General features: G+C 45.7%; 1 protein-coding gene across 1 annotated transcript in view; it reads right to left on the minus strand.

Moving 5' to 3' along the window:
• IER3IP1 (immediate early response 3 interacting protein 1) overlaps positions 1–23,950 on the minus strand; it is a 28,873-nt gene extending 4,923 nt beyond the window's left edge. Inside the window, exons 1-2 of the mRNA XM_086960355.1 lie at positions 23,726–23,950; positions 20,529–20,630 (exon numbers count right to left, since the gene is read on the minus strand). Of these exons, the coding sequence (XP_086816481.1) occupies positions 20,529–20,630; positions 23,726–23,816 (193 nt within the window). The 5' untranslated portion in view covers positions 23,817–23,950. The remainder of the gene's footprint in view (positions 1–20,528; positions 20,631–23,725) is intronic.
• Between the last annotated feature and the right edge of the window lie 1,677 nt (positions 23,951–25,627).

The raw sequence follows: 25,627 nt of genomic DNA on the forward strand, positions 1-25,627 counted from the left end.
TTAAAAATGTACCTCACTGTTGGCAGCAAGTTTATAAAAAAATGTCTTGCCCTTCCAGCTTAGACATGTGTACCCAGTAGGCAAAAGCCTAAGCAGTTTAAAAGAAAAGTTGTATGGTTCAGTTGTCCATATTGTTGTTGCATCTAACAGTGACTGTATTTAACCTGAATGTAATTTCATTTATGTTGTATGTATTTATTTTTTGCGTAAACTGTTTGTTTAGTAAATGTAATTGTTTGTGAAGGTGGTGTGTCTTATGTAATGACATCCTTACAAATTAAATGAAACCGCTCTGGGGAAAAAAAAGTCGTAAAAGAGAAGCCAATAAATGCTTAAGATCATTCGAATTTGCGAATGACCTTAGTCTGTGTAATTTATCACAGTATCTAAAACTGACGGTTGGGTTTCCTCATTGTTTTTGGATTGTTCAGGCCCTACCCAGCCTCCCTTGGGCCAAACCCCTCTTTGGTTACACTAAATAAGAAAAAGGCATCTTGGGCATGTTTGCCCCAGCTTAGCTATGAAAGGTCTTTTATTGTCCCCCTTTGTGTGTCTGTGTACCATTGCATGACTAATCATTAGAGGTAGTCTGATCATCAGGGGGAGCGCAGGGCTCGAGGCTGCTGAATTAATCAAGCCACAATCAGTCAGCTCTCCCGCCGGTGTCCGTGGGCTTGTGTCTCCCCCACTGATTTGCGCTACCACCTCTACAACGCTCGGTCATCTAATTTGCACTACGGCCTGCGACAGTGCCGCCAAACTATGTGGCTCATTTCCACGTCGAGAGCAACTTGTATGCTGTTTCTGCGGTCTGTCAGCATACCAATGATGTGGGATCTGTTCTAGCCAGTCCCAGAGTTTCTGTGGTGTCTGAAAGAATTTGGTGCCGTCTTACGTCACAAACCACAGTCTGGCTGGGAAGAGCATGATATATGGGAGACCAAGCTGGCGCATCAGTCTCTTAGCTTCCTGGAGTGATGCTCTTTTGCACTGCACCTCTTGAGAGAAGTCCGGGAATATTCGTGATTTGGTATTGTCCACGCGGAGTTCTCCTTTGTAGCGAGCCTGGGCCAAGACATGGTATTGAACTTTGTAGTGCAGGAGTCACACCACCACCGGTTATGGTGCGACTTGATCCACCCGATCAAGAGCTAAAAACGTAGAGAAGCCCTCTTGCGCTACTTCAGTCCTTATCCACCACTCGAGATACGCGATCATGTTGGTCCCTTCCACCTTCTCTGGCAGCCCCACCACTCGTTGTTGTGACTTGAGCGGTTTTCAACATCCTCTGCTCTGAGTTCTAGGGTGCAGATTTTGGATTCCATAGAGGTCAGCCATTCCGTTGTCAAGGTAAGCGTAGGTGATGTGTCTGCCATGACACGCTCTGTGGTGGTGACCTGCTCCCCCAATCGCTTGGGGTCATTTCGCAAGAGACCTAAGTCTGACATCAGGCTGTCGATCTTAGTTTCTTGTGCTGTTCTGGATGCAGTGATAGCTTGCCGAATATCTGACAATGAGGGGTACTTCTCCATTGTCGGAAAACAGCCCCCACGTTCGTCGTTGCAGCCCCAGCTGTGTCCACGGTCTGGGTCTTGTCTGCTGGAAGTTTTGCCCATTGCGCTGCTTTTGACAGGTCCTTCCCTGGACAAGGCGTCCCTTGTAGTCCACAAGGAGCACATCGCAGCTCGCCACTATACCCTGGCAGTTGTCCAGCAGCAGCAGGCTGAGTTTCTGGGGTCAGTTCCCTCTTTTAGTTTTCTCTACAGGGCTGCCACTACTCTATGCCCCACCTGCCCTGCGTCATAGCCTAGGGCCTCATTTCTGCCACTTCACAGCAATGGGTCCACAGGCGTAACCTCACAGCCAGTCTTCAGCTGCCAGGGCCTTTCCTCCTCAATTCACTGGCATGCATGGGGGTCATGTATCATAGTTTGCATCTCTCTCAGTGGCTGGATGATGGTGCTTCATATCGCATCCAACAGAGTCTTCTGGAGGACACTCTGGGCCAATTACCATTCAATGGCCCTGCTGGTGCTCCCTGGGCCTGACTGACTAGGCCCCCTGTGGTCCCTCAAAACAGGCTGTGTTGGCTGCTCGCACCTGACTCCGGGTCCGCTACCCCCCAGGGATCCTGCCGACATACAGGCTGATCGGTCCCGGTTGTGCCCCCACTCACTGTCTGGTAGCAACGTCTTACAGGGCGGCCGCTCTCTCGCTCCTTTGAGAGGCTGTGCTCAGTCCCCGGCCGCTCAGCCTTACCACTAAGCAGTCCTCACAACCCCGGGAGGAAATGACTCTCGCAGCAGGTTTCAGGTCACCCGCCGGCCCCAAAGTCAGGGCAAAGAGCCCCTGCATGTCGTTGGTGCTGCGTCACATGGTCAGCTCTCCACCTCGGTGCTGGAGTCCTGCCTCGCGGCTTCATCCATCAGTCCCACACCAGGTCCTCAGGTCTGGGTTCTCACGGTAGGGCTTCACTGTTGCGGATTGCCACCATTTTGTTGTTCTGCTCTGGCCCGCATGTTGCAGTTTCTGTGGTGCCTGGAGTCTCAGGGACGACTGCTGGAAGCTCTTGTGAGCTTGCTATGGGGAGCTTATCCTTGCTGGGTTCACTGGGGGCCCCAAGCCCACTATACGGTAACAGGATGGCACTGAATGGGGGATTAGCCGAGAGCAGCCCAGAGGAACGCTGCTCACTCCATTGGTGGCTAGCCACATCCCCTCCTCCCCTCCCTCTTATAGACTGCTATCAAAGAGGGAAGATTATATTGTGCTGGTTAGTGGCTGTATCTATTATTAGTTGTTGATGGTTATTGGAAATTCTTCCCGTTCCTTTTTTTTCCTCTGTGGTTAATGCATAATACTCTAACACTGTTCTTCAATCTGTGGGGCGAGGACACCATCTCAGGGGGGCGTGCACTCCACCATAAAATCTTACCTTTGTTCGCCTTCCACTGTCCTGCATCGCAAGTCTTCACCCATTTAAAATGTTTTTTTTTTTTTTAAATCGGAGAACTCCAGTAACAGATGTTGGAGGGGAGAGGGAGGGGAGGACCCCCCCCCCCCAAAAAAAACGTTGGGGCACACCGTGCCCATGCTTTTGTCATGTTAAGAGTGAACACATTAACAGTCCAAGGAGGGGGGTAATTTGAAGAGCTGAAATGCTTCTTCTGCAGTGGGAGGCAGGAAGTCTCCTCTGCTAAAACTGAAAGCAAACAATCACCTTGCCTCCCACTGCAGATTAAGCATTTCAGCTCTATAAATTTAACCCCGTTCTGGGAGGGTTAGCTCTTCCCAGAAAGGAGACAAAGTTTCCTTTACAATTACACAGGCAGGCACGCAACACCCACACGGCTAAAAGGGCTTGAAGTGGCCAAAAGAAAAACGCCAGCCAGCCATGTGTTGTTTAAACAGCCTGCAAATTGTTTGTCTTGACACCAAATATGGTTATAAATAAAGAAGTATGTATTTTTTTGTAATGTGACTTTTCTGTCTTTGTTCCCTTTTATTATCAGTCATGATCATTCAGGCAGCCTTAGAAAACAATTAAAAGTGCTTTCTATTTACATTTGTTGTTCAAAGTATGCACAGAGAAGTGCTGACAATACAGCTCTAGGTGATCGCTTATTTTTGTACCGCCTGGGACATCAAAATAATGAGCAAGCAACCCTAATCTTAAGACTGGAATTTTGTTGCAAGATCAGCACACTTTTTTCATCCACCCTTATCCCTGGTTACTGCCATAATAAAAATAGTTTACCATATTTAAAACCCTACTCGGTCATCAATAACATACTGAGTTACTTCAAGTGTCTAGGAATGCACCTTGCATTCAGACAGCTCACTCCTCATTCTCGAACTTCACTTTCATGCTTACTCTGCATTCACAGCTATCACAATGCCCTCATAAGGATGTATGACACTACCACGCACACTTTTACAACGCGTACCATTACAACGCGGTTGTAACAACGCAAGTCGTTACAACGACTTGCGTTGGGGGGTGCAAATTTAAAAAATATAATTTACTATTCCAACACCAGTCCCCGTGGATAGTAGGGAAGGTGTTGGGATAGTAAATTAAATGATTTATTATCCTTGAGCGCCACCCAGCACAATTCGTTGTAACAACTTTCGTTGTTATAACCGCGTGGTAATGGTACTTCGTTGTAACGCTCGCGTTGTATACCCCTCATACTGATCCCACACCAGTCACCCGCTTACCCTGCACTCACAGTGATCACTCTGAACTCGGCTGTTCACACTGTACCTCACTCTGCATTCACACAAGCACACTACTCAACTTGCACTCATGTGACACTTCACTCACCTGTCCCCCTCACTGCTCAATCTGCAATCTCACTCAAATAAGCCCACCACTAAACATACATTCATTCGTCCCACTCTGTACTTACATCCACACCCAAATTCATATGGTCACCTCACTCACCCTGCAGTCCCTCCTCTTACCCTACTCTCACGCTGTTGCATGGTTCACCGTGCCCTCGCATGGGCACTCCTCCCACCCACACACCGCAGAAGTTCAATGTGCCTGCTGCAAATAACGTGTACCATGCAGATCAAAGAACCGAATGTTCTTAAACAAGGAGTAGTGCTATAAAAAATTAAATGTTTGCCAGAAAGGTGCTACATAGAGAAGAGGTGCATTGTTGGTGAGCGGTAGTGAGGAAATTAACGGAGAAATAGGAAATGGGGGAGGGGCGCCAAAAAAGACTGTTGCACTGTGTGCGACCAGTGCTAGGGACAGCCCTGGCTTGTAGTGTTAGCCCCCACTCAAAGTTTAGGTCTTGTTGTGCCCCTGGACACAAGTATGGGCAGGACATGCTCCATCAAGGTTTTCGTCCTAAATTACAAAAGGACACATTTACATGCACTGCAATCAAGCCTTTTTAGGGGGCCCCTTGATGGATCCAGCTCTGTTTTTGCCCTGATGGCCTGGAATAATTCCTAAACAGATTCTTGTAAATACCGTTTTGTTCCATTTCTTTTTAATGTGATTGATGTGAGAGAGTCTATTACTATTTGCAGAGAAATGTGTTTCATGCAACAACCATAAAAAAAGTTTATTTTCGGTCAAAACGAGTCCTCACATTTGAGAAATTGCAGGATATCACAGATATTATTCGCTGTAAAATTAGTGGGCGGATGCTTTGTTACAACAGTGAAAACTAACGCTGAATATTAGATGTAAACACTTTTAGAATTTCAACCATAGTGCCTGTGCACTATTAGTGGCCTGGTTAAAGAGGGTATGGCAGAGCTGAAAGTGAATCATTTAAACCCAAAGCTGTCCTGAACAGGGGCCCCCAAAATAGTTTTGGGCCAGGGCACCCAAAATCCTTAACATGTCCTTGTCACGACAAAGTCTGTCAGACAACATTGCTCTGAAGTAAAATAGGCAACATCATTAATTTATTACTAGTTCTATTTTTCTTAAACATAAGACAGACATGTCTTAATCCCCCACTGCTTCAGGCAAGCAACTTATTGTACCGCTAAGGAATTCTCAATTAGGTGTTTGTTCAGCGCCCCCTCTGTGGACTTTCAAATTGGATTTCGGATCCATAACTGGTTGGTGGGCAATTATCCCATTATAATACTGTCTAAAACGTTTGTTAATGATTTCTAGGGAAGAATTGTTTCTTGTGTACCAGCAATAAGCTAGGGAGTGCTCGAAAAATCTAACAGTACTGTCTCCCTTACAGTCACTGTTCTGGCTGAAAATGTCTGCAGAATATTCAGCTTTGAGGGAAACTGCTATCAAAACTCTCTTGCCTTTCAGCTCGTCCTATTTATGCGAGATTGGGTTCTTAGCACTTGCGGTATTAAAGAAGTAGTATTGGTTAAGACTGGATGTGGAGCACAGTCTGAGGATGACAGTAGCAAAAATCCATCCACAGATTGACAGTCTCTATGGCGAACAACAGGCACACCAGTCACATTTATGTTGGTGGTGTTATCAATCTATGTGGTGTAAAACAAAGCATCATAGTAAAAACAATTTGCGCACATTATATCTTGGAAAATTGTGTTTTGAGCTGTGTAATAAGCCTCTGTCATTTCACAACCCCACTCACAAACCTGCAGTTTACTAAACACTCTTATTGTGTTGAACATTATTTGCCAGATATGGCCCGGGATAGGCGCGTGGCAGTCGATTATGTAGTGAACTAGATTGCAGAAATTTCAGTCAGATGGTGGGGGGGGGGGGGGCAATATCTAAAAAACTTCAGCTGGGGGGCTCAACCTACAAAAGTTTGAATAGTGAGTTTACAATGGGGTATACCCTAAGAACTCGCTGACCTGGGTCAGTTAACATAGGTACGTGTATAGTGGTCAGGGTCTATAGATTCTAGTCACGAATTAATCATGGAGAACATTTTTCACACTATTTAACAACAAGCATTTACAATGCAACGGTTTCGCCTTCGGAAAAGTTTGAGCCATTGGCATTCTAAATGGCAAACTTTTTATTTATGTGTTGGTTTTGAAAACAGATAAATAAATGGCATTCTCATTTACAATGCCAATACACACACCCACACAAGAGCCCCCCCCCACACACACACACGAGCCCCCCACACACCACACAAGAGCCCCCCACACACACACACAAGAGCCCCCCACACACACCACACAAGAGCCCCCCACACACACCACACAAGAGCCCCCCACACACACCACACAAGAGCCCCCCACACACACCACACAAGAGCCCCCCACACACACACGCAAGAGCCCCCCACACACACGCAAGAGCCCCCCACACACACGCAAGAGCCCCCCACACACACACGCAAGAGCCCCTCACACACATACGCAAGAGCCCCCACACACACGCAAGAGCCCCCCCCACACACACACGCAAAGAGCCCCACACACGAATGCAACGGTTTCGCCTTCGGAAAAGTTTGAGCCATTGGCATTCTAAATGGCAAACTTTTTATTTATGTGTTGGTTTTGAAAACAGATAAATAAATGGCATTCTCATTTACAATGCCAATACACACACCCACACAAGAGCCCCCCACACACACACACACACAAGAGCCCCCCACACACCACACAAGAGCCCCCCACACACACACACAAGAGCCCCCCACACACACCACACAAGAGCCCCCCACACACACCACACAAGAGCCCCCCACACACACCACACAAGAGCCCCCCACACACACACGCAAGAGCCCCCCACACACACGCAAGAGCCCCCCACACACACGCAAGAGCCCCCCACACACACACGCAAGAGCCCCTCACACACATACGCAAGAGCCCCCACACACACGCAAGAGCCCCCCCCACACACACACGCAAAGAGCCCCACACACGCGCAAAGAGCCCCAAACACACGCAAAGAGCCCCACACACACGCAAAGAGCCCCACACACACGCAAAGAGCCCCACACACACGCAAAGAGCCCCACAATTAAGAGTGGAACTACGGATAGATAGATTTTTTTTTTTTTTTTAAACGAGATAGAAAATTACTTTCATATGTAAACCTAAGGAGGCATGCAAGACTACTCCCCGGTGACCTACGGTTATACTAACGCCCTGTATATAGAGTCTAAGAAAGGCTAACAAATCAAAGAAGCTGTCTGAAGGAGAACATTTTTTAAAGAAGCAATAAAGCGCGGCGTTACTGGAGGGGCTCGTCTTGCTGGGCCAATAGGAGCGCGGCGGCTTCGATCTTTGCTGCTGCAGCTCCTGGTCACGAACGGCCGCTTTGGAGGGTGTTTCTGGCCCCGGGCCGCGACGGTGATTTGGCGGCAATAGATTTTCGGGGCCCCAGGTCGCGGTTAGACCGTTTCTAACCAGCAGATCAACAGGGGGGATCCTGGGCGCAGGGAAACACCGCGGGCCTCGTTTCACCCCTGAATCTGTGCCAGCAGCAAGCACGGCCCGGCCGGACCAGACACGGGGGCGTTCCCGGCGTCGCGTGACGTCGGCAAAAGCCAAAGAATCTCGGGAACGCCCCCGTGTCTGGTCCGGCTTTGACGGACGCCTCTCTGTTCCAATGGCTAGCCTCCATTTATGTCGGTGCGCGGAATACCAGGGCCGTGTAGTCCTGACCAAGCTCTTCGTCTGGGGCACAGAGAGACCTAATGGTGTTGCCCGATTCCCAGCCGATATCAGTGAAGATTTAGCACCCGAATTCATTAGATGGCAATATTCCGGGCACCGGGCTAAAACAGCGTGTACCAAGGTGGAGCAAAAATCTACCGGGAAAAAAAGGGCACTGCTGCCGGCTGGGAATGCCAAGCTCTCTCGTCCTTTTTACGGGGTCTGTACAAAGCACCACCACTTCTGATTTAGATTTCAGACCACAAAGACAAAAATCCCAACCCCCCTTAATCCGCCCCTCACCTAGTCTGCGCGTAGAATGGGGCCGCCGTCAGGTGTCTGTTGTGTGCAAGGGTGTCTCTTAGCCTCCTGTCTCCAGCTCCCTTTGATGATGGATGTACGTACGACCACCTCTGCTGGCTGTTTCTCCTTCTGCATAAGAAACAAACCACCCGGATCGGATCTATAAAGGAAGAGGAGGAGACTGAGACGAGGGCTCCACCCCTAGGGGCGGCGCTCCTCTGCCCGGTGTCAGGGGCAGTGGGGAGGCGGGTGAGGGGTGGGCCTGCTGCATTTACTGGCTCTTGACTAAAGGAAACCTGGAGGGGTCTGCTGACGAAAGTACACCATGGTTGTTTTCTTCACGACGCTGACAGCGCTTGTTTTTCAGGCTGGGACCTGGGTCTGTGCTTGTTTTCCTGTACACTGTGCAGCTAGTGCGTGTTTTCCTGACCCACTGCACTTGTGTTTTTCGCTTGGTTCCTTTGTCTGTGGTTTTTACTTTTTACATTTCTTTGTGCTGTTTTATATAGCGCAAACTAGACTGGAAGGTTAGGAGCGCTTTAGATGAGCACAAGTTTCATTACACAGGGTCACATTAATTTTTGGTTAGTTTTTTTCAAAATTATATAGCGCGAACTCGACCGGAAGGTATTGGAGCGCTTTACCTGCGCAACAGTTACGTTACCCAAGGAAACAGAAACACAGGATGTCGAGCCGACGCCAAGACACGTTTCCCAGACCCCCGTTCCAATGAGTGTTTTTTTGGGTGCCAGTGTGTATCCTTTGCTCATTGTGTAAACCCCAGGTGTTTGGCACTTGTGCACTTGGTTCCCTCCTCTCCCCTTGCCGGTGCGAGTTTCCCTGCTGCCATAACATGTGGTCGTTTTTGTCCCCTATTCCAGACATCATTTGTTCTGCTGTTCGATTGTTTCTTTCCTGGTGCACTGAGTTTGTGTTTACCGTGCAAACATGATTTTCCAAGCAGCCCCTATCAGAGGCACTATGGCACTGAATGTTTTCCTTGTCCCGTACCACTGCTTGTTTTTCCTGTCTGCTGTTTTTCTCCTGCCTGTGTCAGTGCTTGCTTGCATTTCTTCTCCCTGTGCTTGTTTTTCGCTCGGAGGAATTGGGGGAAAGGTCGTTCAAAGCTCTCAAAACAAGCCAGCCCAGAGATCCGCGGATTATCTGCCTGGCAACAGGGCACATACAGAGGCCAGGAAATGGGAGGGGGCGTACATCCAGGATCAGGCAGAATCGGCACAAAGTCGCCTGGGGTGAGAGGACCATCAAAGAGGGAGTGATTACACCCGTCCTAGAACAATAGCACAGCCCAGGACATGAAGAGGACAAAAGCAGGACTAAACCACCCCTGAAGAAGCAGGGGGCCTTCTCCCAGGCGCGCACCGGAGACAGCTTCGCAGGCTGGCGAGCATCTAATTGCCGCCGCACCCGAGTACTTAACAGGTCTTTAAAAGACCATGTACGTGTAAATGAGGCTTTTGTTGTGTGTTCACCCCTTCTTACAGCCACTCTGTCCGTGGTTGGAAGAATTAGCCCCCCCCCCCCCGCCCCCGAAATATTTTCAGCCACCCCCCCCCCCCCCTCCGAAATTTGGCTGTAGTTGGCCGCCTGCCTTCTCCCTTATCCGCAATGTTTTCAGGAAGACACTTCTTGGAAAACTGGTGGAGGGTGTTTATAACATGAAGACCTGCAACCGTTCCAGAAAGTCACAGGGATCTTTGTACCCAGGCTTCTGCCAAAACGAATCACACTTAATAGTACAGTGCAATAATGTTTTCTTAGTACAATTAAGTATGCTGTAGTTGCCCTAGAATCGTTCTTTTCAATATACTTTTGAATTTTTATTTATTCTGTGAGGTTTTACGCACAGAATAACAGAGGGCGTGGCTTGGACGGCAATGTGGACGAGTGCCTAGGTCCGCTGCCTCCATAACCCCGAGCAAATAACTGATTTTATATAAGCAAAACAAGTACTTCCCAAGAAACAAGAATAGCCCCAGGCGTCGGAAGAGCTGCGGCACAAGAAGAGCGCAAGAAGAGCCCCGAGAATGCAAGCAGCACTCACATACTGACGGATCTTCTCACCCGAGAGGGACGAGCTACACAAGATGGCGTTCAGGGCTGGGAAACAAGCCAGAGTAGGTTAGTGCAGAGAAGAGTGTGCCCCAGAACTCAAACTCGGCCAGCGCCTCCCCCACCCAGATATAAGTAACCCGCCAGTGCTCAGCACAAAATAAACAGGGGATTTACGACGGCGGACGGAGCAGGTAAAAAGCCCGAGAGGGCGGCAGAAAGCGAAAGTGCGGCTGGGCGCAGCCATCTTGACGACCACACCCATACCTCCGCAAGCCCCGATCAAGCACCGTGCACTGCGTATGGGCAAATCGCTACAAGCAGCAGAACACTGCAACACAGTCCTATAACGCCATAACCACCCTAATCGGAACCCCCGCTGTGAGCGAACTAACGCTGGACCAGGACAAAAGGGGGAAAACCGAAACGACAAATACAGGGGGGGCGGCCATCCTGTGAAAACCCTTCCAAGTTACGCAGTGCAGTGCACAGGTTAATCACAAGGACACAGAAACGGCAGATACACCCCACCGCCACCGGAGCACCAACCGAATGCGGGTCCGGCGCAGTGCCGGGAAACCGAAAATGAAGGCACCATTGGGGCGGCCATTTTGTGAGAGCACAGCTCTCCATGCAGGGAGTTGCAGCGCAGAGAACCGCAAACGCCCAACCGTGCTGACACAGTCTAAGCTAACCAGCCCAACATATCAGAGGCCTAGCAGCCTAGAGGAAGGCAACAAAGGTCAACGAGCAGTAAGCGCGAACAGACACCTCGCAGCCCCGGTGGATTTAGGCGCACCGCGCCTCACAGAGCACACTCGCTCCTTGCCCCGGCCGGTCCCAGCAGCCCTCCGCCCGCTCTCGTTTCCTCGGGGAGCGGCGGAGGACTAGCGCTGCGTTCCAAGCAGGGACAGGCAGGCCAGGGGCAGGGGGCACTCACGGCGCTCCCTCGGCGAGGTCGGGTCGGTCTTCCCCGGCTTCGTCACTCCCACGCAGCTTCCTACCAAGCAGGGCGCCGAGGACCAATCCGGTCGCGGCGTTCACGCCAAGCCTCCACACACGCCCGGGAGTCAGCCAATGACAGCGCGGCTCCCGGGACCTGCCCCTGGATGATGCTGAGCCGGCAGCCAATCAGTGCGCGGCCTCGGCGATGACGCGGCGGCGCTGGGCCAATCCCAGCGCGGCGTTACTGGAGGGGCTCGTCTTGCTGGGCCAATAGGAGCGCGGCGGCTTCGATCTTTGCTGCTGCAGCTCCTGGTCACGAACGGCCGCTTTGGAGGGTGTTTCTGGCCCCGGGCCGCGACGGTGATTTTGCGGCAATAGATTTTCGGGGCCCCAGGTCGCGGTTAGACCGTTTCTAACCAGCAGATCAACAGGGGGGATCCTGGGCGCAGGGAAACACCGCGGGCCTCGTTTCACCCCTGAATCTGTGCCAGCAGCAAGCACGGCCCGGCCGGACCAGACACGGGGGCGTTCCCGGCGTCGCGTGACGTCGGCAAAAGCCAAAGAATCTCGGGAACGCCCCCGTGTCTGGTCCGGCATTGACGGACAGGCCCCTAGTCCAATGGCTAGGCTCCATTTATGGAGCTAGCCAATGAAACAGAGGGAGGGACTAAGAGTACACACTAAGAAACATAAGATTTCTCTGGAGGCGGAGCCTAATCGGCTCCGCTCCCCAGCGAAACCTAAAAATTACCAATATGTAGTACACAAAAGCATTTATTTCAGCATTTCTGTGATATTGTGATTCACACTACTAAAATAGAAACCACAAGCATTGAAAAGAGAAAAACCAATTACTTCATTGGATTAACTGAGGACTAAAGGGCATAGGTCTCAGATACTTTCTTATATAACAACGCTCTTGTGGGGACAGTTCTTAAGAATTCGCTACATATTACATATTTACACATGCGCTCGGAGTGACAAAGAAAGGGAGACAGTTAGGTGGGTTGGGTGTGGTTGCAATCCGGTCTTTTGCTTCCTATGTTAAGAAAGTCAGATGCAATCCGGTTAGACCGGATTGCATCTGACTTTCTTAACATAGGAAGCAACCCATTGAATAATACAGATCCTATGTTAAAGTATATAACGGAACTAATGAACTAAATTAGTCTGTAAAGGTTGCATTTCTAATCACTGTGATTGTAATAAGGTCACAACACCCTTTACCCAGTCCTCACCTATACCCAACCCACCTAACTGGTAATTTTTGTTAAATAGTGTGAAAAATTTTCTCCATGATTAATTCGTGACTAGAATCTATAGACCCTGACCACTATACACGTACCTATACAAAAGTTTGAAGACCTCTGCTCTAACACTACACCATGTCTGCAGACCCATGTATCATAGCTCTGATGTTCATAGTCAGGGATACCTCAGGGCTGTCCGTTGCAAGGGGTCAAGGACTCCAAGGTTGGATTGCTATAATGTATGTTCCCACTTCATAACTGGCTATACTAGAATGTACTGCTGCAATATTGTGCAACTGGCAAATACGTGGTCCTGTTACAATGCATACTGTGAGATAGTTAAAGAAAAAACAAGTGTAAAGAAATAAAAAATACATTGCCTCCTAGTATTTCATATTTGAAAGGTTAGCCCAGCTTGCAGCTGGGCTAACCTTTCGCCCCAGCTTCAAACATCCAAGTCTAAAAACATTCCTTGCACATCAAGTAGGCGCAGGTCTGTATGAAGCACAACCTGGCCAAGACAGAATTCCTGTTATTTGCGAAGAACAATCAACAAGTTACAGTACAAATCTGACTCAAAGATGGAACCTTGACAGATTCGAACCCCTACCTTCACTGAATGCCAAGTCATGTGCATTCATACTAGAAACAAAGATCACCCTTGAGGTTTTATAAACCAAGCATGTTATAGAATCTGAGAAAACAAACAGAGGGGTGCACTTAAGTCTGGTGAAGTGAAGAGATGTTAAGTCCATATGATTAATAAAAGTGTGTACTGGTCCATTCTTGTTCATGAGAAGGAGTAGTCCACTGAGTAACATTTCAATTATGGATGTTTTGTTGTTTTAATTATGCAACAATAAGGGGAAGGCATTTCGCTCTTTCGATGTCTGTCCTAATAATGGAGACCATCCTCAGGAGTGACTGCATAAGGTGAGCATTATTGGCTCTGTATATTTATAAACAAAAACAGTTGCATGTACACCTTTCGATAATTTAACTAATGGATATGAAGTGGATCCACACTGCAAACGTGTAGAGCACGTGTGTAACAGTTCAACAAGTGCAGTGTATACACAGTGAGATCAAGTACAACAGATACTGGAAAGCTATATAGGTGAATCACATGAGGAAAGAAAGGAGGAAAAAGACTGTGTAAGCATATGTCTGTGCTCGAATTAGAGAATACTTAACCTGACACTTTCACAACTATGCGTAATGTAAATACGCTTTTAAGATTCCTTATTCGGAGCGAGACCAGGTGGAATCCACGAAGGAATTGAAAAAGGCGTTTCAACAACCCGTGATAGGGGTGAATATACAAATAAATCTAAATATGCAAGATATTTAAAAGCACTCACTGATTGTTTACCCATGTTAGAGATGGGTAGTACTGGAATTAAAGAAGTGCAATTAAAAAGACTTTAGGTTAGACAAACAAATTCTCTAGATCGGAAGCAGTATTACTAAATAATAGTGATTAACATTACTCTTACCGCTTTGAAATGGAATACATGGGGCAGAAAGCTCAGGCGTGCAGATGGAGGAAAAAATGTCTGGTGCATGTGAATCGAACCTAGCAGCGCCCATACTGTTTATATATTTAAACTAAACAAAAAAAAAACAAAAAAAAAAAAACTTAATAGCGATCCATCTTTAGATATTTAAAGATTGCTATCTGGCACCACGAAAAAGGTTTTGACTAAAGTCGGCTCAATCAAAAAGAATATACTTTCTAAACAAATCCGACTACACCATTCCGCCTATAAATACCCTTCCGAAAATTCACAAAAGCACCTCTTGCCCTCTAGGTCGTCCTTTTATTTCTGGTTGGTGAATCAATTGTAAAAGTTATAGCACCATATGTATGCTTCTCTATTAAACCATTTGCCAGTCAAAAACATTATGTATGTGACAGCACCTTGGTGATTAACACTGTTGGAGGTTTTCGCTTTAAACAAAGAAACTGACATTTTGGGGATAATGGACATCAAGAGTATTTACAAATAGTCCACGATTTGAAGTATTAAAATGCATTGATTGCTTTTTAAGGCATGCTAGCACTTGATCAATGTGATAAACAAGCATTTGCAATGCAATAGGTCTCGCAGTTAGAGTTTGAGCTATTGGCATTGTAAATGGCACTGCCTTTTATTTATGTGTTGGTTTTTAAAACATTAATAAAAAGGCACTGTCATTTACAATGCCAATAGGTTAAACTCTCGCAAATGCAAGACCTATTGCACTGCAAATGCTTGTTACACATGGTAATACTGTCTGGGCAAAACGGTCACCTTATTAGTACCAGTCTAACATCCAAATATATAAATAAGCAACTGAAAGATGACAAGCTAAAGTCCGTGAAGGGACTTCCAAAGCGTGTGAACATTTATCACCAAGTTTTCAGTAACCTTTGATCCTTTTGAGTTAGAAACAATGTATCTACAGATTATGCACCAGATGAGGGATAATTATGCAAAATTAAGCAGAAGCAGCAAACACAGGAGCGCACAATTCCAGTGGCCCTCCCCATGACCTAATATTATATTTGAACTCTAACTTTTTGATGGTCAAACTGGACCCTCTCCATACCTGTCCATTGGGTGCAACATGATGACTATTGTGACCCCCCAGCCCCTACCCCCTCGGCTGCCAAAACAGCCAGTTCCATTTTTTCAGACAGTTCCATTTAAAGATGGCGGAGTGTTTCTTAAGATGGTGAAGTGGGTCTAAGGATGGTAGAGTGGCTCTAAGGGACACATTATTATTTTTTTTTTGGTAGGCACGGGGAGATTAGGTGATTTGCCCAGAATTACAGGATGTGGAGTCGACCCCGAGGTTCGTACCTTGGTTTCCAGCACCAAAGTCGGCAGCTCTAGCCGTCAGACCACATCCTATCCCAAGCTTTCTTCTTTTGACTCACTCCTGACATCGTCTGCGCTCTGTGCAAGTTTTTGCAAAGGTAAATATGAAAAAAGGGACAAAAATCCTGTCATGCTGGCGCAAAATCGCTATTGTTGGACAATTTTTTAAAAGCTTGCCCAAGTTACACCTGATTTGCAGCAATAAACAGATGCACGCATTACAAAGTATTATCATCAAGGAAATGTAAGTAAACAAATAATGATTCTGTTGATTTGAACGTGCAAAGCAATCTTGCTCAAACCAAGCATTCGCCAACTTTACAAGGTGCAGAATAGAGCATAAGGGCTGACTCCGAGAGGGCCCCATGGCAACATGGGCATGTGGATTTACCTTCAGATAATGTGCCATTGAAAGCCAGCCCCCTTGGTGCCAGAACCAATAACATCCGGGTTTAATCCGAGACCAGCAAAGACATTGTTAAGGCCATAGCAGCAGATGGATGCTGAAAAGCATTTCAATGGATTGCCCAAGCTCATAAGAGCAGCTGGAGTTGTTTTACTTGCGTCTGTGTACAGGCCTCTAGCTGTGGCACGCCTCTATTCCAGCTGGAGGGTCTTGCTTTAGCGCTTCCAACTATTGCAGCAAAAACATTTTTTTACTCCACACCCGAAAACTCCTCCCTGGAAACAAGATTCCAACCTCTAACCAGAGAAGAGAGTACACCGGAATTGAGGCCGCCTTTTAACAATGGTGGCAGGATAATGAATGTTGTTCTATAAACAAAAGGAATCCAACTTAAGGTATAAGGGAAGTGTTCACCACAGTGGTGTGGGAGCACTTAGTGTTTTGTAAAATACCCCTCACACACCAAAAGGCCCCTTGGTGTCATGCTTCAGCATAGGGGTCTTCGCACCCCTCTAGCGGAATGCGGCGTGCTACGACCTACGATTACGCGGGAGCACTTTATTTGGTTTTGACTATGTGTGGTGCATGTGGGATATTTTATGTGAGTGGTGGGACGTGGTGAAAATTTTTTTAAAGTACCTGGCTCGTGGGTATATATCTGAAAAAAAAATGTATTCCTAACCCCGGCTGATACTGTTAAAAGAAGTGCAGTGTGAGGTGGATTCTGTCGTGTTAATGGACAGTACCTAGTGTGGGCGTCGAAATGTTTCGGAGACAGAGCTCCTTCTTCAGGACGGGGGCACAACTTCCCCACCTTACTCACGTTTCACTAGTATTACAAAAATTGTATTGATGTTAATAACAAAAAGTGAAAAAAGACAAATGTCTATGTGTATAGTAATAGAGGCTACAATGTACCTACAGCGGAATTACTCAGGTGCAATGCTTGTCAAGTATTGCTTGCTTGCTTGCTTGCTTCATGAGCATTCGGAACGTCTGGGGGGTAATTACTAATATGCAAAGAACTCGGGATGAGTTGCCCTCCGTCTTCCCCCACACGCTGCTCACTTCGGCGGAGCAGCATGTGGGGTAAGACGGAGGGCAACTCATCCCGAGTTCTTTGCATATTAGCACTGTGGTGAACACTTCCCTTATACCTTAAGTTGGATTCCTTTTGTTTATACAAGTACATCTGTGGAGTAAGAATCCTTCTTATTTACTCTACCTCCCCCCTCCTGTTTTTTGTAGGATAATGAATGTTGCCATGGAGACCGAGGTAAAAGCTTACTTGAGACGTGGCCCAACAGCAGGGGGCGCACGTTATGAAACGCATGCATGTTGACATACTGTGACCCTCATTTGTACACGGGCACGCGATAGCTGATAGGTTTTCAGTGATCACATTTGTGGCGTCTATATGTTTACAATGTATCTATGTGCGACGTTTGCCGGACTCGCGAGTAACCGTTTGGGTGATACTTTATAACTATACTAGTAACAAACCAGCGTGTGTCTTTGCAGTTCTGAAGAGATCAAACCAACTTCCAACTCCGTTCCTGCCTCCTACACTGCCCTTGAAACTCCTTAGAGAACCACGGAGTGGAGGGTTTCTTCCTACACTTGGGGCGAGCGCTGACCACAAGCACTCGCCAGACAGACTTTTCTCTTTTGGAGCCGTCCCACTTGGACGGACTTAGCCTGACTTGCTGCTGGCGTAAAAGGTTCATTACGTTCTTTATGGGGCCATTTGTTTCGCCTCATAAAGAAGATAACAAAACCTTTTACGCCAGCAGCAAGTCGGGGAAGTCCGTCTGAATGGGACGTCTCTAAAAGAGAACGTCACTGCGACCTCTTTTCCAATGGCTGGCACCATTAAGCATGAACGGTGACGCCAGCCAATGTAAAAGAGGGGAGGGGCTTAACCCTCGCTAATGAAAGTACTCTAAAACATTAAATCCTGCGAGCTCGACTGCGCATGTGCGCAGTATGCCACGAGACCTAAAAATAAGTAGGGGCGACCCTGTACAGCGAGCAATGGGAGGAAGTGGATGGGCAGGGCACAGAAGTAGGAAACTAAGTTCTTAATGATGCTTGGCGTGAGAGTTAAGATGTGCTACTACCAAATGCATCCAAGAAATAAGGGGCGGGGTACAGTCCTGACACCAAAAGCATTGAAATGTACTACTTAGTAGGCCGATGTGCAACTTGTGAAAGAAAAGCAGAATGTTGTCACTCACACTAAAGTAAGCCAATTGCTAAGTGGGCTGACTCATTGCCCATGCTGTATGCTATGGTGCTCAGAAACCAAATCAATGACGCAGACCAATGGGTGAAGTATGATGCTTTTTAAGTAACTATATTCTGTATATAGCATTACTAAATTCAAAAGGTCGAGGTCAATGTCAGACCTAAATAAGCACTGGCAATGCCAATAGATCAGGTGTTGGATATCCGCTTTTTGGCTCTGTTAAAGCTTATGTCGTTATTTATTTTTCTGCAAAACTTTATCCTTTTTGAAGTTGCCATGCAATCATCAATGTAAAATAAAATTGACTAGATGCACTAATGTCTACATTGCGTAGTACCCTGTCACTTAAAGGAACTAATTTGGATTTGAACAAGTTCTTTTTGAAAGGGCAACATGCTGTCACTTGCAGTGAAGTTAGCCAATGGCTGAAGGGGGCACACTGACTGCCCTCGTACTGTATGCAGTAGTGGAAGTAAGAAAAATGTGATCATAATAACACAGCAATAGAGGAAGAGGGCCGTCTGAAACCCTCCAAGTACATTATACATGTAATTTTAGTAAAATTGAAAGGTGTTGACCAATGCCAGACCTAAAAATGAGGATCTAAATGCATATTGACAAACACAGTTAAAACTAGCAAAATAGAATATACATTACCAATCTATCCACAGTCCAACTGTCGTTTTTGTTGAACGTTTGTATCTACCATGCTAATCAAACACTGATGGGTTGCAATTTGATGTTGCTAAATATTTAAAAAGGCTAGAAATGTGCAGCTAGATCAAACTCTAGCTCTCAACTTCTACTTTACTTTCTCTCCCATTGGTTATCATTCTGGGAAACTGAACTAAACTACAAATGATTTCTGTATATGCCATGGGTAATCTGCCAGTTGAAAGGTTACCAATTCTGTGTTTGTAAGTCATTGGTTCATGCAATTAAGGGAGGGTATGCTTTGCAACATAGAATAAGAGCATTACAAATCTATTCTGCCTACGTACTAGATGAGCAAGATATGATGGGGTCACTCAAATGTAATATTTAATATAAGGATCTTTGATAAGCTATTGCGTGCTGCAGGCACGTGGGATGCAAGGAACGGAGAGAGAACTGTAGAAGAATTATCCTGACTAATGCCATTTGCCTTGCAACTCTATTGCGAGCTAGTTATAGTTACTTACTAGTAAGCCTACTTCTTTGTTAGGAACATTATCCACAAAACAGTAGAATATCTCCACGTACATGCGGGATGGTCAGAATTCTAAACACATTTTTTCTTCTGAAAATAAATTCAAAGAATGAATACATACATGCCTTTAAGAGGCAATATTTTCTTGTGATTTTTTCAGTATTAAAAAGCACTATTAACCAAATTAAATAAACATCTAGCAGAAAATACAACCATTGTAAACCGTTTTAAAATAAAAACCTGTAAGTAAAATGTAACCTCTAATAGCCTGGGTCCGTCTCACTTTTCTTCAAAAGTAATTTACATTAACCCCCTCCCCCCGCCCTCCCCCTTCCCAAAAAATTGGGTATACACACGTTACCAATTATGACAAATAACAAAGGAGCTTTGCACTTGGCTCCTCATTCTTTTTTACCATGGAACCTCATTTTGGGTTGGAGTGGTGCGTGGCCCACTAAGCCACTAGGGAGGCGGAGGTCCTGATGGGACTTGGCAGCCACATTTAGAGATCACTACCATAAATTTTAGACCGTTTCAATAGAATTGCTCAGTATCATGGGATTCTATACATTTTCAAAGACACATCAAATAAAGCTGGGGTTACTCTTTGATAAACGAAGTTCATTTCCCCGAGGTTTCTCTCAATAGGTCAAGGGAAATCTATTGTTTTTCATGTGTAGGGCCAGAATGCATGGTGTTGCATAAGAGACAAACATGTTGGAAGCTCACTCTAAATGGGTTGAGCGTTTCACCACCATGGAGATGACAATTCTGTACAGTTGGCCAGCCGCAAATGTGCTTCAAACGGCAGAACAGATGAAGCTCTGCAGTAAGAGGCACATCAATCACTCCACCTCTAAATGAGGTAGGGGTGGAGGGGAAATAAGAGATAGGCGGACAGAGGACCCATTGATCCATAGGATATGTACATATATATATGTATATCTGTACTAGGACCTAGTTCCTTAAATGAGATGAGGTGGGGGGGGGGGGGGGGGGGAATGAGAGGTAGGCGGACACACAACTGTTTGCCATTCTAAACTAAAGAAAAGTTAAAGCCATTACAACTAGTAGAATTTTCACATTCAGGCAAATACTTCCCAAGCGTCCAATTAGTTTAAGCAGTCCACAAACTGCATTTTTATATTATGTTGCTACATACCTCTCATTACAGTTCGCACTGATCTAATAAGGTTCATTAGTTGCGACTTGACTCCCGGCTCATCACCAAACCCTCCAATTCCGTGATCAGCTCCCCAGCCAACTGAAACATACATGGACAATATTAGCTTTACAAAGTTTACATGTAAGACTGTTTAACTACGCCTAAATAACATTTTCAGCAAATATACAATAGCCAATTCTGGACAAATTCTATGAATTCCTTTACAGTTTTGTGGATCATACAGAGTAAAGCAAATGGAAAGCGTACCTGTTTGCATACTGCAATTTAAAGGTAATGTGGCGTAAATTATAAGTAAATAGAAAGAGAGAAAGGGAAATGATAATGGAAGTCACGGGCTAAGAATGACCAACAGCAAGACAAATATGTTTAAAAAGAGAGATTTTAAAAGGTAAGACAAATAACTATCATTGTTTACTGACTCCCAGCATTAATAAAGAACATGAAAACACGAACAATGGGACACCGCTGAATTATGGTATGGAGCAGTATCTCCTTCATGGCATCTTCTTTATTGATGCTCTTCCTGGCACTGATCATAATGTTTTTACTCCTACCCTAATATCTCCAATCCCCTGTTGGTTGTTTTCTTGTGATACATTTTTGCACCCTTAACTTTTTTCCTCCTAACCTTTGCTCATGATTTTCTCCCACCCTAAGCTTCCTGGCCGCAAAAGCCTGGAACCTCATGCCGAAAAATCTGAGACTTCAAACTCAAGAAAAGCCCTTTAGAAAAATGCTAAAAACTTGGATTTTTAACCTTCCTGATGAATACACCAAGGCAGCCATCTAACTCCCACTGCTTCTGTGATGTGTCTCCAACCCTCTAACAGGAAATCAGCGCCAAGATGCTCCTTCCGGAGCGAACGCTGCGCTTTATAAATACCCCCACAAATTACAAATGGTGTCCTTTCCCTGTATGCAGTTTTTTTAAAGTCTCAAATATATACACTTTTTGCTGTTCATAGGCCAGACTTACTGTTTAAAACATAAATGGTGTGGGCTTTTAATCAAACCTGTGCTTATGATTGGGTGGCATTGCTGTATCTCAGCTGACTCCTTGATTTAATGGTTTTCTTCACTATTCCTAAATCTCACAGTGCATGCCCAGACGTTAGTCCCTTGCTCACTGAGTCACTGGATTCAAGACAGCCTGATTGACAAGGAGCGATACACCAAAATCGGTCCGAGGATTCTTGTTTCTGGTCCAGGAAGGGCCTGGTCTGACAGTTCTGGCTGGATTTTTCCTATGAAGAGCAGGGTCAAGACTGATTTGCATATGGATGGTGGCCCGGTGAGCAAAACAATGATGGATTTAATCCAGATCTCTTAACTGGGGGTAAGTGTTTGAAAGGTTTCAGCACTCTGTCCATCATCTTGTTGTGTGTGCCATTTCTATGTCTGCCTACATCTACTGATCATAAAGACATTTATCTCACAACTCTAAGTTAACTTTGTGGCCTGAATTTGGATGGATTTCTATCAGCTGATGAAAAAGCTGTTATTAGATTAATTCTTTTTTAATCCATCTTTGGAAAAATACAGGGGACAAGGTTATACATTTTTGTTGTTAGGACTTCTAATTCACCTTGACAACATCACCAATGTCAACGTTCTATTAAACCATTATATTCTGTAGATTTTTCATCCGCGGGACATTCGCCTTATCAAACTCCGGCATCACAATGATCAATATGCTTTTTTTTTAACGGGATATGGAAATTTTAACAAAGCAAGAGTAGTAAGGCAATGGTTTTGTATAAATAAAAGGAGGTAACTCGGGTGCTGGAGATCTTTCGACCTAGAGCCACTTCATTAAATTGTGTGTTAAAATTCGGATTTAACATATGACCTGCAACAGCGCTTCAACCAGTAAGAGGGAGCACGGGCCTTGTGATGCAGGTCTCTATGTTTCCGTGACAAGTTATATCATTCAAGCACCCCTCCCTCTGGCTTCAAATATAAAGCATTCAACAGCTCAGGAAAGGTGACAATTTTGTTCTGACAGACATAGTGCCCATGCTTAGTCAAAGCACAACCAGTAATAAATTACAACATGGCTATGACCCGATGTTATTAGTAAAGTGCAGAAACACTATGGGAACAATTTTTCTGTGTTTCTTCTCAGGTCTAAAGAGGGACTCTAAAAGGCAAGCATGGAAGGAGCGCGGAGAAGGAAAGCTAAGTGTAAAGAAGATAAGGACGAAACAAGAGGGAATTAAGAGTATTCTAAATCATTGTAATTTGGATTTTTGTTTGTAATTCCCCATTAAAATTCACCTTCAGTCTTTGAAAATTGCCAGATGTTATTTCATTAAGGGAGTCTCTAAATCTTTGCCTTATGATTTTTCCTAATTCATATAATTTGATCAAGTGTTTTCCTGTCATGTTATTAATCAAAGAATGAAATGGAGTTAAAGGTTTATGTAACAACTCAAGGTTTTGTATGCACAACATAAAAACGACATTCTCCTCGTTCTTAAGGACACTCCCCAAAGTGAACCTATTCTTACTCCAGGAAAGTTTATATTGCCCGCCCGTCCCCGCCCGTCCCCCCCCCCCCCCCCCCCGTAAAATACCGGTTATTGTATTGCCAATCGAGTACAAGTATTGGCAAATCAATGGCCCGGACTTTAATATGTACTCACAAATGCTCTTATATGTGTTATAAACACATTATGGTGTATTCATCAAATCGTTCTCTGTATAGGCTTTGCTATTACTAGGTAAAAAAATAGCAAAAAACACGCTCTCTGTATAGAAAAGATATAGGAATTACAGATCTGAATTTGACACAGAGAATGATGAAGGATTGTACTTTTCATAAGTTAATTATTCCCTCGTGCATTCCAACACAAACAGAACTGAACACAAACTAGCCAGTAGCACGAAGTTGAGGGAATACTTTCCTTTAAGTAGAGTTAAAACACTATTCTAAACAAAGTATCACCGCTCGAAATAATATGGCCTTCTCTCACGATACATTCTCGTAAAAGGCGGAACATTCAGGTGAAAGGGGTGAGATGAGGGCTAGAGGTCCGCTCACGAGCCCAGCAAGCACGTTTCCACCCCGCAGAGGGGGGCGTCTCGACCCTTATACCGCACCGACCACTCCTGGGGTTGGTTGGAGCTGCGGCCCTTACTAATACTCCCCACCACCTTTCCCTCTCACTCACTCCTGCTGAGGAAGCGCTCCTCGTGCAACACGGCGATGGCGTTCACACACAACAGAGCCGCTTGGATGAGAGAGTACAGGGTGAAAGCCATGTTGACAGCCCGGCGCCTCCGCCACAGAAAGGTATGACGTGGCACAGCTGGGACGGAAAGCCGAGCGAGGCAAAATTCAACTTCAAACCGTACTCCTGGAATCTTCCAACCACTTCCGGAATTGACTGCACAGATCTAGGGAAAACCAATACCACGGGCAATCGCGCCTGACTTGCTGAAACGGAAAGCGGACTTTGAAAGTGTCTTTTTTTCATAGCAAACTACGTCGGCCATCTTTGAACGTGGGGCTGTAGAATTCAGTATCCGTTGTAAAGATGACATTTTCCAAACGATATCACTGCGTGTAAAGTGCATGTAACTGTTTTCATTCGAATAGGTTACATGGCGGGCTGCGGCGTGCTCATGTATTCTCTTGTGCCTTCATTGTTTGGTTACCATTGCGTTCCAACATGCTGCACGCACTTCTGAAGAGAATGTTTCTCTTCAAAAGTGCGTCCCTCGTGTCATGTTGGACACGTTTGTATGCTAACTGTACTGTACTGTACCTGAGCCAGTTTCTCCACGGACTGGTTCCTGGCAAGCTGCGCTCCTGTGATCTGCTGTCCTGTTCTTGAATAAACTATTAATTAATAGTTACAACTGCTTCATCTTCATTGCCATCCTACTTTACATATTGGCGACAAGGACTACGGCGATCCCGGCAATCCTGACAGCATTTCACCATTTTTGCGCATTCTCCTGGAAAATACCTACGTTTGCTAGAGCGCGCAGTTTTCCCCAGGTCACCCGGGTTACCAATTCTCTAACACGCACTGGGCCCTTGGCGTGAAGAACACATTAATTTCGTTTGGGTGAAACTGGGTGAGGATTTCTCCCCCTGCACGCTGCTAGGAGTAATCAAGTTTGGATTTGCCTCTGCTTACCATGCACCCGACTTACCACAGGCGCAATTCCTTGATGGACCTGGAGCTGTTAAGGAAAAGTAGACAGGCCTAACATCCAATACACCTTAAAATCCGTAAAATACTTTCCACAGTTTTGTAAAATGACCACAGACACCTGATTAAGTTCGAGTTTTTATATAAGATTTCAAAGTGAAGAAGCCAAGATAATAAGCGATACACGGAGTAATATATCAAACATTAAAATCAACACCAATAGGTAGCTTTGTATCAAAAATATGACCATTAGGATATATGGGGAGACTAAAGGTAGGAGGGATTAGAACAAAACAAGTCACTGCGACTTTGTGCTAGAACGAAGGATTGGGGATGAGACCTAGAACATGTACTTAACCTAAGTATTTAAGCTTATTCTTGCTAAATTCACTGCAAACCACTAAAGGAAAAGGGAAAAAACGGGAACATGCTATGGTTTTATAAAATCAATGAGTTTCTAAAGGATGGGGGGGAGAGAAGGAACCAACTAAAATTCAGTCATATATATTTGCAATGGCAATAGAGCAATAACACAGGTAAGAATACTTTTACCTGATTCAGATATAAGAGAAAGAGAGAGAGAGAAAAAGAGATACGCAAACCCACAATCTATATTTACCTAATTCAGATTGAAGACCAACCCTGGCCACGGGTCAGTTGGGAAGACGGGGACAGGGACCCTCAGAAAAGGAATGCCAGAATGCGAGCAGGTACAGCTCACGGACAGTAAGGACAGGATACCCCTCAGGTTCAGGTCAAGGACTGGGCCTCCCAGGGTACGACCAACACCCACAGCTTCGGACAGCAACGCCTGCGTTACCCCCTCCTGCAAGTAATCCGCCAGAAACCCCGATTGGATTTTCGAATTCCCAGCAAAGTGCTTCGCCAGCACTTAGGATTTTCCACCCCTTA

Source organism: Lissotriton vulgaris, chromosome 3_1, assembly GCF_964263255.1.
Source record: "Lissotriton vulgaris chromosome 3_1, aLisVul1.2, whole genome shotgun sequence".
NCBI classification, from domain to species: Eukaryota; Metazoa; Chordata; class Amphibia; order Caudata; family Salamandridae; genus Lissotriton; species Lissotriton vulgaris.